The sequence below is a fragment of the Strix uralensis genome, chromosome 4 (assembly GCF_047716275.1).
Source record: "Strix uralensis isolate ZFMK-TIS-50842 chromosome 4, bStrUra1, whole genome shotgun sequence".
NCBI classification, from domain to species: Eukaryota; Metazoa; Chordata; class Aves; order Strigiformes; family Strigidae; genus Strix; species Strix uralensis.
The window spans coordinates 114,267,882-114,282,550 of NC_133975.1; the positions used below are offsets into that span (position 1 = coordinate 114,267,882).

The window sequence follows — 14,669 nt, forward strand, 5'->3', positions numbered from 1 at the left end:
ACGAGGTTGGATGCCTTCATTTATTTTGAAAACACAGTTGGAAAAATGTTACAGGAAAACAAACTTTTGGAAAAAGAGCTACTGGCATTCTATACATGGAATGAATGCCTGTTTTTATAGCTGGAACAGTCAAAACACATGGCAGCTCACGCTACAGGTGAAGAACAACCAGCACCAGTAGCATTCTGAAAACATTTGCTGTAAGCAAATACACTAGTCCAGATACAGTCTCAAGTAGAAGATCCTTCCATGAATGTTGCAAAACATTATCTCTGGTTTTGTTCCTTTCCATACTTCAGGCTACTCTCCTGAGCTTTAAAGCTGCCGTCCTCTACAATGTTCACATGCCTTCTTCCACAGCACTGGGCCACACATTAAAAGGAGAGTTTGCAGTATGTGCAAGGCTACGTTGTGACTGATGAATTCTTCATGACAGCATATTTAAAGAACCTCCCATGACACCTGACAGGAGCAGGACCGCTCACCGAGCAGGCATACAAAGCAGCCAAGAGCTGCAAACTCTTTCAGTGTTTCCACTTGTGGCACAACACAACCAGAGTGTTTTGGTCTTTCCAGAAGACCCATCTCTTAGTGATTTAGCAGTGTTTAAGGGAGGTAACTTGAACTACCAGGATTAAGGTTTACTTTCACAGCATATTCAGAGGTTTTATGGATATTAACGTTGCGGCAGCTGGTTATTATGAGCTGTAATACATACCATGAGCTTCTTGTTTTGATGTGAACTAAACTGTAAGAATACCTGAGAAATATCTCGTGGGGAAAGAACTCTTGATTTCTTCTAGGTTTCTATGGTGGAGAATGCAGTTTCACACTTTTGAAGCAAAAGCTGCTGTCGGCAGACTGTTGAAAATGCCTTCTCCACTTAGCCTTTACAACGTTTCTTCTGTTAAGAAAAGTGTTATTAATCGGCAATTGTATTCAAAAGCTATTGCAACTTAAGTAGTAGTTGAAGTGTCACCACAGAGCGTCTGCCAAAGGGACAGAAATCACTTTTTCTTCAGTAAACGGTTCATTGCACTCAAGAGGACTAGGTGAGGTACGATTTGAATCGTCTGCAGGCAGGAATAACAGCAAGTGAGATGGCTTTCACTTGTAACGTTACACAGCAACCAACCATCTACAATCCAGGGGTCTGATCAATTAAGGGCGTTTCAAAGCAAACTCAAAACCCCCGCGGCCGACGGCGCATGCTGAGGCGGCCGCGGGTGCCGCTCCGTCCCGGGGCCAGCGGCAGAGGCACGGAGCCCTCTGCTGCTCGGAGCCGGCGCGGCACGCCAAGCGGCCGCCTCAAGGGCCCCGGCGCCGCCCGGGCGGCTACGCGGGGGCAAACGCGCAGGGCCCGGGCCCGGGGTGGGCGGCCCGGCCCGGGCTAGCCCTGTCGGCAGGCGAGGGGGCAGCGGCCGGCGCCCCGCGCCCTGGCAGGGCGGGGAGGAAGGCGGGAGGGCGGAAGGCGGGCGGCCGCCGAGCTGCCTGAGGAGACACGCGACCGCCAACAGCCGCCGCGCGACCGGGCGCTTCGCGCCGCGCTCTCGGGCGCCGAGCGCCTCCGCCCCGCCTACCCCGGCCCTGGCGTTTGGCCCTCGCCGTACCCCGTAGTGACGCCGCCGCCGCGTCCCTCGCCGGGCGCCGTCGGGGCGGTATTTCCGGCGCGGCGCCGAGGCAAGATGGTGAGACAGCGGCTCGCTGCGCGGGCCTGGCCCGCGGCGCCGGCAGCGCGGCCGGGCGCGGGAGAGGGGCCTCTGCCGGGGCTTCTGCCGGTGGCAGGGCGCGGAGTGGGGCAGCCCTGGCCTTCTCAGGCAGTCCGCCGCATCCCGCCGCCATCGCCCGGTGTTCTGCGGAGTCACCGCCGGCACCGGGCCTCTAGGCCGCCTCCAGCGGGGCCAGTGCGGCTGGTTACGCTGAGGCCGGGCAGGGTCGGGAGCCGGGGCTGGCCCCCGCGGAGGCTGTCGCCTCATTGTTCGCTGCCGTAAGAGCGAAGTGGCTCTGTAGTCGTGGGTCCGCAGGGCATCGCCCCGCAGTGGACAGGCGCCCTGCGCGGAGCGGCAGCAGGTCTCTGCAGACAGCGGTGCTGCTTTGCTGTGCTTGCGGGAGGAGGGACAGGTGAACTAGCCGATAGGAGAGGGAAGGAGGATTTTTTTGATAGGCGTTGCGTAGTGGTGCTCGTTAATGTGTGCTAGCAAGGAATGAGCTAAACTACGATGCAGCAAGACAGTGCAACTCTGTGCGAGTTAAAAACACACCAATGAGCATGTTCTTCCCTCCCTCATAAGTCCACGCTTCTCTTTATTTGCTGACTTTTGACAATTAATGGGAGTATATTAGTACTTTGCCTAAATACAAAGAAGTGCCATAATTTCTCCTACGGAACTGTCCAAAGGTGTCAGGATTCACAGTAGTGTATTTATATTTGGCTGTCGTTTTGTTTTTTTCTTAGGGTCAAAGTCAGAGTGGTGGTCATGGTCCTGGTGGTGGCAAGAAGGATGACAAGGTAACTAGAAACAAATGCTTTTGCTTATAGGATGAACTACAGGTGTGCCACTACAGAAGCAGGCTGTAACAGGCTTTATTACAGGGTTTTTTTGTTCTTGTACTCAGAACTGCATAAAACTACGTTCTTGGTAGCTTTGATGAAATGTCTTTTCTGGATGCGCATTGGAGAAAACAGGTTACTGCTCAGAAATAGAAAAGGGGGCTTAACTGTAAAGGAAAACTGAAATTATTTTACAGTAGTAATTTATTTTTAAAAATAATAGAACTATAAATCTGGGTTAGGAAAGACTAGTTGCCTTCAAGCTGTCACTGAAGTAACTGGTTTGGGTTTGAAAATGACATCATACTGTCATCTGCATGAGGTCTGCACTTCATGTTGTGGACCGTTGGAGGACTTTACAGTTTCCTTTGGAGATGGAAGTGTAATGTACATGGCAAGATATGTCTAAGCTGGCAAACTAAATGTGCGTTACCTATTGATTAAAATACAACAGAAATGTTCAGATTCAATATTTTCCTCATCCTTTTATGTATGAGTTTTGTTTGTGATTTACTTCAGGCTTTAGCCTTCTGTATTCTATATTCACTGAAAGTTGGCAGAAATCGAAATTTAAAAGAGGGATGTAAAATATACAGAAGACATTTCTGAACTTTCTTAAAAAATAAAATAATATTTGTTCAGGGCTTCTTTCTGTGTATCATAAAGGAGACAATTTTGTTACGTAGCCATTCACCTTAAGCTGAGCACGCTCTCGGTCTGTGTGCCTAGCATCCATATGGATTTTTTCATTGTTAATATCCTGATTTTTTTTTTCATGGAATTCTTTTTTATGAATAAGGATAAGAAGAAAAAATATGAACCTCCAGTTCCAACCAGAGTGGGTAAAAAGAAGAAGAAAACAAAGGGACCAGATGCTGCCAGCAAACTCCCCCTGGGTAAGCATTCTGCCTGCCCCAGCAGGGCTGTGGACTGTCCACTCTTTGAGCAGTGCAGAGCTGTCCTCTCCCCTAGATCTGGCTGCATGTGGGTTGCAAGTGATTAAACAGAAGGCCAAATATAATTTTATTTCTAATTAATGTAAAAACACAAAATAAGATTATTGTTAGGCAAGATGCAGCCCATGAATTCCCAGGTAAGAGAGGAGAGAATTTGAAATGAGGGTAAATGTAGGGGAAATACTATTTTTAAAAATGTTTTTTACCTGGAATTACAGTGAGACAAGTAAAAAAGTGATTGCTGCTCATATCAAAGTTACTGACAGACAATAAAGCAGAATTTGTGGTAATAAATTAGTGAATAGCTACTACCATGTCAAACTTAGTCTAAAATACTGCGATTCTGCTTTGATTACAGTGACTCCTCACACACAGTGCAGACTCAAATTGTTGAAATTGGAGAGAATTAAAGATTACCTCTTAATGGAGGAAGAATTTATCAGAAATCAAGAACAGATGAAACCTTTGGAAGAAAAACAAGAGGTGAGGTTTGAGTGAAGTGTTACTTCTAATACTACAGTAAGTGCTCTAATCTAAACTACTTCATACAAAAGCAATGGAAATAAAGTGCCATGGATCTGTAAGTCAATACAAACATAATGTGCATATTACAATTCTTCATTAAATCTCAATTATTGACCAGAAGACAGGATTTTCTTCTGGTGGTTTAATGATTTTAGTCCAAGCATGGGTTACTACAGGTGAGGCCACAGTGTTTTTATGGTTCTTAGTGGTGTGTCAAAGTGCAACTCCCAGATATCCATCAGTAGAGAAAGAGAAAATATTCTAGCTATCCACATCCATGTAGTAGTGTCCATAGGATAGGACTAAAATAATAGTGGATTTTGTTACTGGCCTATGCTTTTATGCCTTTTGGGGCAATAAAACAACAGTAGCAAAGACTGGTTCTGGTATGTTTGGTGTGAACTGTTGAGCCAGTGTTGTATAAGAATGTTTTTGCCTGTGTTCTTGAGTTGTTTCTTGGATTCTTCTTGACAACAGGAAGAAAGATCAAAAGTGGATGATTTGAGAGGAACACCGATGTCTGTGGGTACCTTGGAGGAGATCATTGATGACAACCATGCTATTGTGTCCACATCAGTAGGATCGGAACACTATGTCAGTATTTTGTCTTTTGTGGACAAGGATCTGCTAGAGCCAGGCTGCTCTGTTTTGCTAAATCATAAGGTGAGTTGTTATCATAAAATGAAGCGCAAGTTCCTGTACTGGTTTTAACTGGCCTTTTTTTCTGAGAATCACAGGATTGTAGGGTCTGAGAGCTAATGCTGTTTATTTCATGCACCTAAATAGATGGGCATTGGGTTTAAGGCTTGAGCTTGTGTAATGCTGCTTGCTTTCTTCGACAACTCTTAATGTTTGAATTAGGTTCATGCTGTGATAGGAGTCCTGATGGATGACACAGACCCTTTAGTTACTGTGATGAAAGTGGAGAAAGCTCCTCAAGAAACATATGCTGACATTGGTGGCCTTGACAACCAGATTCAAGAAATCAAGGTATTCAGTTGTACTAATTGACACTGTTAAGTAAGCTAGCAACGTAGCTGTTGTGCTGGGAGCTCAAAAGTGCGACAGCAGGAGCAACTGCTGTCCATGTTGTGTTCTTTGGTATCTTGCTATAGTGCATTTCTTCACTTGATTTTGCTAAGCGGACTCACGGACTGGAATCTCTGAAGCAGGTAGCATACCCATTCACAAACTGTACGCACAGAAACCGTGCACGTTCACCGTGGAACCAGCAGCGCCCTGAGCGCATAAAATCTCTGCAATAACTTAATATTTTGCAACATGTAAAGTTACTGATTATTATGAGAGTTAAATTGTAAAAAGCGCAGAGGTTGTTTTGCGTGTCTGATGCCATGCAGTCTAAGGATTTAGTGGCTAGGGTTTTTTGGCTTGTTTTCTGTTTGCATTTGGTTGGTTGGTTTGGGATTTTTTTCCCCTACCAGCAGAGTTCTGTCTGAACCCTGGTAAAACTCAACCCTTTTGCTTTGGGTAGATGTCCAAAATCACAAATGCTCTTAAAATACTGATCTGTAGTATCTGGTAACTCGTGGTGGAAGGCATCCTTTCATACAGGGTCCCCCCACCCCGAGGTCCTCCATGAGTGAGTGGGAATCAGGAGCTTCCAGGGTTCTAAATTCAGGATGATGCATTTAGGTTCTATCCAGGGGGGGGACACTCACAGTTTCTCTTCCGCGTGTCAAGTAGAAATAACGGGAAGACCTGTTCAGAGAGTTAGTTGTCTGCCTTAGGCCTGGAGGCAACAGAAACATACTTTTCAAAGTCTGTCTTGAAATTGGTTAAGTTCTTTTTGCCTTTGTTATTTTTATTAATGTTGTTCTTGAGACCCCCACAAAAGTTCTGTGGGGAGTGCTCACCCTTTACAAAAACTCAGGTTTGTTTTTCTTGTGCTACAGGAGTCTGTGGAGCTTCCTCTCACCCATCCTGAATACTATGAAGAGATGGGTATAAAGCCACCCAAGGGAGTCATTCTGTATGGCCCCCCTGGCACAGGTATCTTACAGTACAGTAACAACTGTGCTGAGCTAACACAAGTCAAGTAAATCATGTTTGCTTAGTATTAAAGCATTGCCAAGTCTGTCACAGATTTTATATGACATATTTTTATATGACTGTTTTGTTAAAGCACTTTTCCTCCCCTCCACGCCCCTGCAAACTAATTTACAGTATTTCTTTCCAACTAAAAACAGGTAAAACTTTACTAGCCAAAGCAGTGGCAAACCAGACTTCAGCAACCTTCCTTCGAGTGGTTGGTTCAGAACTTATACAGAAATACTTGGGTGATGGTCCAAAGCTCGTGCGCGAACTGTTCCGTGTGGCTGAAGAGCATGCTCCGTCGATTGTCTTCATTGATGAAATCGATGCCATTGGCACAAAGAGGTACAGCATTCGAGCTCCCACCTTACACCCGAGTATTACCAGGGACAGTAAAAGATTTACTAGAAACACTTCTTTTGCAACCATATTGATACTAAGTTTCTTAGCTCTGCTACCATTCTCATAATAATACTCGCTTTGATGTAAGCATTTTTAACAAGTAAAACTTCAGATGACTTCTTTGAAACTAAAATATGTCACAACCTCTTCATACCAAATAGATGTGACCAGACTTAACCTCTGTTCTCTTGCTACATGGTAGCATCTCTGTGGTAGACTCTCTTAAACAGAAAGAGACTCTCTTTAAGTTCATATGGTATCCTCTAAGTGCAAATCCAAATATACAGTAATTGGCTTTAGTGATTCAACAGTAAAGCAGTGTACTTAATACAGAATACATCCATTTATCATTTGCCTCTCCAGATAGGTGGCTAAATACTTATTTGTGTTCTTAGAATATCATATGGTAGGTTACAGAGTGGCATGTCATGGAGAAGCATTGCTTGTGCCACACTAAGCGATTGTTCAGCCTGTGTCCAAGCTGTATTACTTTGAAAATTCCATAGGCTGGTTGGAACTGTCCAGTACAAATAGTCTTTCAAGTAGTCAAATGTTTTTTCAATAAATAAAAAGGTGCTCATACATATTACTAGACAGCTACTAGCTCCAGTATAAGGCAGCTTCTGCCCCATATATTCCAGCATATGTAGAAAGGATTGGGCTATGCTGAAGTGCCTAACGCACAGAATTCTTCATAAATATTACGTTGCTTCAAACCATTCCTAAATCTGGGTGAGCTGTTTTGGGTGCAGGTTATCTATTCTGATATTAGCAAAATGAAATAGCTGAGCTACAAAGTGGAGGAATACAGCCACTGGTATCTGTGTTTCAGGAAGAGCGGAGCTAAACCAGGATCCACATTAGTAAGACTAAAGGGCGAGCAGTTACAACTGCGTGCGCAAGGAAAAACACTGAAAGGGAAAAATGAGGGATAAGCTGTATTTTAAGAATTAGGGTTTTTTCCTTTGTTATGTTAATTTGGGGGGGGGGCATATTTCTAAATACATAACAAACATGGGAAAAAGACAGATTTCCTTCACATGGTTGCTGTTACTTTCCCCAGCTATGTGAATAGTTCAGTGTCTCTTTACTTACCTAGATGTCATAATATGATTCTGAAAACCTGCTCTGTGTTTTCTACGGGTGAACATTAAATTAAGCATCATAACAGGTTTGGTTTTTTTGAAAAAATGCCACTGCACGCTGTTTTGTTTATACATTTGTGGCAGTTATGTGAAGTATGTTCTTAAATTTGCATAGTGCCTTTTCTGACTATACTGTTTTCTTCAAGGTATGACTCAAATTCAGGTGGTGAGAGAGAGATCCAGCGTACAATGCTGGAGCTGCTGAACCAGCTGGATGGGTTTGACTCGAGGGGGGATGTTAAAGTTATCATGGCTACGAACAGAATAGAAACACTGGACCCAGCTTTAATTAGGCCAGGTAAGAGACTTCCTGCTGCATGTGCTTAAGTCACTTTTCTTGTAAAAGGACTTGTCAAACAGGGGCTGCTGAAAAGAATGCAAGTTACTGGTTTGTCTTTGTTCACCATCTCATCTACGTTTATGTATCTGTTAAAATCGGAACCGGTTCACAAGTTTCCAAATGGAAGAAGAACCTTTGGAAGAGAAATACATTAATTTCTCTTACATATACATAGACAACTTGAATATTCTTCCTTTGTATTAAGATGGAACAGCTATTTTAAGCTAAGACAAGCTGTAGTGCAGCAGCAGCATTTCATTAACATCTTCAGCAGCTGGGGAAGGCAGGGCAGTACCACTTGTGCTTCACAGATGAGACTTTAAGCCTTAACAAGGAGAGCCTGGGTTTGGGTGCAAGGAAGCCAGTCTTCTTCCTTACCAACCTGGCACACTGCTGTCGTCTGGGGGATGAGGGAGGGAGGGAGAAATAATATCTTCTGTTGAGGCAAGGCACAAGCAGTATTTTCACATTGCCACTAAAAAGGTACCGAGACATAATATGTGTCTGTGAGGTCTGTGAGAGTAGAAGGTAGAAAGCAACATAGAGATCAAAGGAATAAGCTGAGCCTCCTGTTAGTGTCCTCAAGTAAATCCTAAGTATTGAAGAGGTTGTAAAGATATTTCTTCTAAATAGGGGTAAGAGAGAGCGCAAAGATAATTTAAGATTAAATTGTCAGAGAACTACTCTGAACAGTCACTAGACTGCATGGACCCAAGGAGTTTAGGAAAAAACACTCCACACATGAAGTTGCTGAGGTGTGGGTTTTTTTCAGAAAAATCTGGTTTTGTCACCACCTTAGCCTCGCTCCCTCGAAATCCAAAACAGTGCTGTTAGAGCACAGTGGAGATAATACTATACCAGTAGTAAGACAATCTAAGATGACCTGAAACTGGTTGGAAGGAAAATTCCTACACCTATCGGGTGCCTGAGCAACCAGGGCAGTTCTAGCAGCTTGGCAGACTGATTCACCATTGTGTCTGGCAGTCTGGAATATCGTATGTGGTGCCATCAACCCTTTTTAGAAAAGATACTGTAAAACTGAAGAAAACCAGGAATGATCTGGAGATGGGAAATACCTTTAAAAAGACTGCTTACTGAAGTTGGAACAATGAGTACCAGAACATCCAAAGTCCCTACTGACATAAAGGAAACATCTGCTAGGGACTTGCAACAGAAGTACTTATGCAAAACCTTCCTTCTTCAGTTCAGTTGGGGGGTTTGGGTTTGTTGTTCAGGAGGTTGGTTATATAGGTAAGAAGAGTTCTTCAAGTTGTCACAGTGATTTATTTCATGTGTGTCTATGCAGCAGAAAATTAAATTTCAGAGCTAAATAATCTCAGAGTAGAATAAAATTTCTTACAAAAACATAAGTATTTGATTAATGCTTTTCTGTGCTATGACAGATTGGGGTTTTTTATATTTATATGTGACTCAAGGGAGGTTTTTCATGTTTCCCAGGTGAGGTGTCTCTTTACCTGCAGTGACACAGACTTTTTCAGCAGCATGGTATCTTTCAGCACCAGTAGCTTCTTGTTCATTGCAAAGTCTGATCCCACTTTCTACTCTGAGACATGACTGATTGTGGTGTGAAGAAACAGTTACTGAGCCTAACCTTGAAATGTTCTTCCTGCTGTTTCCAGTAGCTGCATGCAAAAAACCTAAGCCTGAACTTTTCTTTTACACAGGACGTATTGATAGGAAAATAGAATTCCCTCTACCTGATGAAAAGACCAAGAAACGAATCTTTCAGATTCACACAAGTAGGATGACGTTGGCAGATGATGTGACTTTGGATGAGCTGATTATGGCAAAAGACGATCTCAGTGGTGCAGATATTAAGGTCAGTGCATGTCACCGGTTTATACTTCAAAACACAAATCTCATTTGTACTGCATCCAAATATGTTGTCTGTTGCAACTGTTCTCTAATTACCTGTGGTTTCATCACTGAGGGACAGATGGATGGCTTTAAAATACCTTTTATGAGTGCCACATACACAGCTTCACAAACGGGAGATTTATCAAAATCCTAATTGTGAGGTAGCTTGTGGTGGTAACAGCATGTACCTGTGTTACCTGAACGTAACATTTTAAAAGCAGCAAAGTGGAAATTAGAAGGGGAATGCAGAAACTTGCACAAACATGCAAAACACCTTAAACATTACTTAAGACAGCGCAGGGTAAGAAGCATTTTTAGAGACTGTGTTGCAAGCAGATAAAAATGCAGCTGTAGATTAGGAAGCTTCAGACATATGCAGTTGGCTTTTCTAATGGCAATGGAGCCCTTGCTAGAGTTACCACACTAATGAGCTGAACCAAACACAACACTACTTTACCACCTCACTGCAGAAGGGTGACACAGTCAGTCTGCTGTTACAAGAGCTGGGCAATACTGTTGTTGTGAAGCTGCCTCTGTCACGGAAGTGTTACTCTGCAGGAGGACGTACTCATCTAGCTTTATCCAGATTGGTTTACATGCTTCAGTGCTACTGAACAGTATCAAACTTGAGAATGTAGATTTTGTTAACTACCTCTGCAGAAGAGTCAATTGGAACAGTACAAGGATGCTGCTGTCTTCTGAGGTGTGGCTTCAAGGGGTTGCACAGAGACAGCACCTTACTCTTGCTTTCTCCATTGCAGGCGATTTGTACAGAAGCTGGATTGATGGCTTTGAGGGAACGGCGAATGAAAGTAACTAATGAGGACTTCAAAAAGTCTAAAGAGAATGTTCTCTATAAAAAGCAGGAGGGAACCCCCGAGGGACTGTATCTTTAAGTCATCTGTCTCTTTGGGGACTATCTAGAACTCTTTCTGACAGTCCTGTGTAAAACCACAAGTGTAGCTGATTTTCGTTCTTGAAAGGGTTAAATCCTGGTGGGTTGTGGTTTTTCAGTCAGTGTAACACTTCATTTCCCAATAAAACATTTATTTGAATTGAACTGTTTCTGCTGCTTCCCTGGAGCTGTCTCTTGCTTTAGTCAGGCTTACTTTCAAGAAAGTGCCTGTGCCCTAGGAGTGCTGGTCGGGGTGAGCCAAAGCACCCCTGTGCCGGGAGCAGGGCGTGAGCACCCCGCCCCCCGCCCCATCCCTCCTAGGCTTGGCATTCTTACAACTACTGTGTGACTGCTGCTGTTTTAATTACTCTCCTGTAGCTTTTTAGGGGCTAAGTAACTAGGACAAGAGTCACTTTTGAGAACACTGAGGTTACTAAGTCATGTATACATAAAAATTAATGAAAAACACTTTAAAAGTACATATCTCTCTCTAGCACTTGTGCTTACAGGAAGGCAAGGTAGACACACATTGGTATTCTTAAAGATCTGAACACATTTGGGTAAGGTACTTGTAACATCGAAGAGTTTATAATTAGTTTTTCCCAAGAGGGTTAGAGCTCATTATAGAACCATCCTTTCTTCACTGTGACTTAGAGAATGTCTAGAGAAGCCCAGCAGGGTTCCAGAGCCCCACGCTGCCAGGGCAAGATGTACAGGGGTAGCGTTCAGGCACTGGCCAGCCCAGGTGCAGGAGCTGCATAGTTTGTTGGGCTGCAGATGGGCAGAGAGAACTTCAAACTGCAAGCCCGATGTTTGGTGTCCTGCAGCCTAATCTTAAATGGAATTCCTCCCCTCTAAACAGACCTATTGGCTGCAGCTCCATCCCTGTAGGAGTTAGATTTCTATTTTGCTAAGTTGTAGGGATGCACATACTGCTTATTCAGTATTCTGTGTCATGTTCTTTTGTGAAGTGCTTGCTAAGTAATTCATTTCCAAATGTTGTACATGTGATTTTTAAGGTTTTATATAAAAAGTTCCATATACAAACCACAGTTAAGCAACATGCAGTCTTTGTTCTGGAAACTTTCTGTGGGAGCAAATGCTGGCCCACAACAGACATTTGAGAGTAACACACAGAGCAATCCCTTTGACAACTGCCAGTGCTGTAACAACAATGGTAGCAGTAAGGCCAAGAGATTTTGTTTTTCTATGTAAAAATTATGTGGTTCATTGTTAAAAACAAATGCTACAGCTGAATGGAGTCTTTTATTTAATCTCGATGACAGGAACCCTAAAATAGAGTTGTTTTTCAGCTGGAGATAAAAAAAAAAACAGCGAAGTTTTATTACCCATTCTTATAAACCTTACAAGATCTGTCTCCTTAGAAAGGTCACAAAAAGCCAGCGATCTTTTAGCACTTTCTAATCATGGCAGTTGATCTCATCATCGCTTGAGGGACTGAACAGCTTTATGACATGGGTGGTGAGCAAGGCTCTTTTATTTGGGACATGGCTGTTAATGCTGGCTACAAGCAATAACCACAACAAGGTCGGTTCAACTGACTGAAGGAAAACTACAATGTATTAAGCTCAACCACGAACTGTGTTCTGGCCACAACAGTAACTGAAAAAGAAATATATTTGAAAATAAAATTCTTACCTTTTGCAGCAGAATTTAACTTCTGCTACTTTCTCCAACATTCCTGAACTTGATTCAAAGATCAAGACAAAAGTAATAAAGATCAGGAGAAAGTGAACAGTGAGTATATTCCCCATAAGAACAGAAAAAGCTACCGGAGTCTGAATTAAAAAGCAGGACTTGCTCCAGTAAGTGAGCAGCCTCTGACCACCCCAAGCGAAGGAAGCAGCACGAGTGCTGCACTGGGAGAAGCTGCGCAAAGGGAAGGGCCCAGGGGAGAGATGCATGGAAGAGAAAAGTGACTGAAAGAAGAGTCATTGCTGCTATCACTGGAGGTTTTCAAGATGCTAGATAATCTCACCTAGGCTCCCTGTCCCACGAAAGGTTGGACCAGATAATCTTTCAAGGTCCATCCCAACCCGGGCTGCTCTGTGATTCTATGACTGAAGAAAAACACAAGCAGGAACACAATCAAGCTTCCTCCCTCTCCATGTCCCTTTCAGGTCTTTAGAAGAAGCAACATTCTGCTTTGATGGGAGAGCAAACACACACACAATTTGTGGTGTTGCTGTTCTGACCTCCGATTCAGGAGCTCTGTCATTTCTGAAAGAAGCATGGATTTTAAAGATATGTATTTTTGTTACAAAGACTAATCAATTACTTTTATAGCAAACCAGCATCACTTGCAACCACAGCAATATTACACAGCTCTTAAGTAGTGCTGTAACACCATTTAAAATTCTGCATATTCACTGTTATATTTAAAATAATTTTAGAAACGAGTAAATGAAGCGCAGCCTAAACTAAAATGTATTCGATCTTGTATTATGGTGCTACAGGCAAAACCAAGCCATAGGTTGTATGGCTTCGTCCAGCCATCATTTTCCATGTAACCAGATCTCACCACCTGGATGATCCTGATTGCTTTAGTGCTGTTAGTGAGTTTTCTCCTGAAAAACCTCTGGAACAGTTTTGGGTATTCAGTGGCTGCAGGTACCCTCTTTTCAGATGAAGATCCAGTTTCTGAGTACTTGGGTCTCAAGAGTAGGGATGCTGAACAGTCTTTTACATATTTCAGCATATTGTGTCTTACAAAATAAATATATTCTTTAAATTGTTACCATATTTCATATTACTTCTCTAGGAGCTTGCCTAAAGACTCTTGGAATAGAAGCTACTAATTAAACAATCATGTTTTAACTATGCTGCCTTCTTTGGTAAGACTTAAATATAGACCAGGCCTCTACTTCTCTTACAGTGATTGCCTGTATTTGGGTCAAAAGCGAGTAATCAATTACAAAAACTTGTTTAAAAGCGAGCTGCTTAGAGATGCATTATGGATACATTTTCATTTTTAATACACTCACAGTTCTATTAAATTAAGAAATAAAAAAAATAAAGTTCCTTTTGAATTTTCAAATATTCATGTATATTTTTCATAAATATTTGTACTAAAATGGTCACCTGTCAAAACATACAAATACAAGTCCAAAATAGATGCCTGCTCAAGCAAAGATTCAGCCTTTTCTCACAGTGTATGTACAGATGTAAGGGCTGTTTGACTTGGTAGTTATATATACACACACATGCATACCAAGCTGAAGGAAATTACTGAAGTCTGCCAACTGGAGGACAGTGGAGCATCCATTTGGCAGATGTTTATTTCCTGTGCTGCTCACCAAACCGTAGTTGGCATGTGCTGAATCTCTAGTGAACTCTAGGGAATGTAATTTCAAACAATAGAATAAGAAATGTGGGCAACATTCAACAGGAGGCTATTTATAAGAGGGTATCCTGTGGGAGCCAGCAATACTTCAGAGAAATGGATGCATTTTTGTGGGCAAAATGCAGCACTTGATTCCAGAATACTTGCAGCTAGAACTCCATTTTGATAGCAACTTATATAAAAGCTTAAAAAAACAAAAAACCCCAACCCTTAAAAAAAAACCTACATAGTACCCAAGTCCCAACAGAGTTCCTGTTTGAAGAGACAGGTCTAACTGTTAGTTCTGGATCTAGCTTCTGTATTTGCTCCACCCGTCTGGAGTCTTTTAAACCTCCAATAGTAGATCCAGCTCTTCCATGGGTACCCGCACTCTCAATTCTTTTTCAGTTATTAGATCAAGCGTCTCTTGCAGATCATCAGGGAAGTACTCTACTGCATCCATATAGAGTACCTAGAAAGACAATGAGAACATTTTCTGTGCCATCCTTCTATTACAGCAAGAAACATAGTATAAAGAAGTACGTAGATATGTAAACAACTCTGTAGCAAGAACATAAGAAA

At 42.6% G+C, this 14,669-nt stretch overlaps 2 protein-coding genes across 4 annotated transcripts in view; one reads left to right on the forward strand and one right to left on the reverse strand.

The window, feature by feature from the left end:
* The first annotated feature begins 1,482 nt into the window (after positions 1–1,482).
* On the forward strand, positions 1,483–10,909 carry PSMC1 (proteasome 26S subunit, ATPase 1). Its single transcript, XM_074868587.1, has 11 exons — positions 1,483–1,688; positions 2,456–2,509; positions 3,351–3,447; positions 3,866–3,990; positions 4,510–4,695; positions 4,894–5,022; positions 5,946–6,042; positions 6,240–6,429; positions 7,778–7,929; positions 9,657–9,811; positions 10,611–10,909. The coding sequence occupies exons 1-11, from the start codon at positions 1,686–1,688 to the stop codon at positions 10,743–10,745; spliced, it is 1,323 nt and encodes a 440-aa protein (XP_074724688.1). The 5' UTR covers positions 1,483–1,685; the 3' UTR covers positions 10,746–10,909.
* A 1,082-nt stretch (positions 10,910–11,991) lies between these two features.
* NRDE2 (NRDE-2, necessary for RNA interference, domain containing) overlaps positions 11,992–14,669 on the reverse strand; it is a 36,595-nt gene continuing 33,917 nt past the window's right edge. For all 3 annotated transcript variants that reach the window (XM_074868582.1, XM_074868581.1, XM_074868584.1), the window contains exon 14: positions 11,992–14,559. In XM_074868582.1, the coding sequence (XP_074724683.1) occupies positions 14,434–14,559 (126 nt within the window). In that variant the 3' untranslated portion in view covers positions 11,992–14,433. The remainder of the gene's footprint in view (positions 14,560–14,669) is intronic.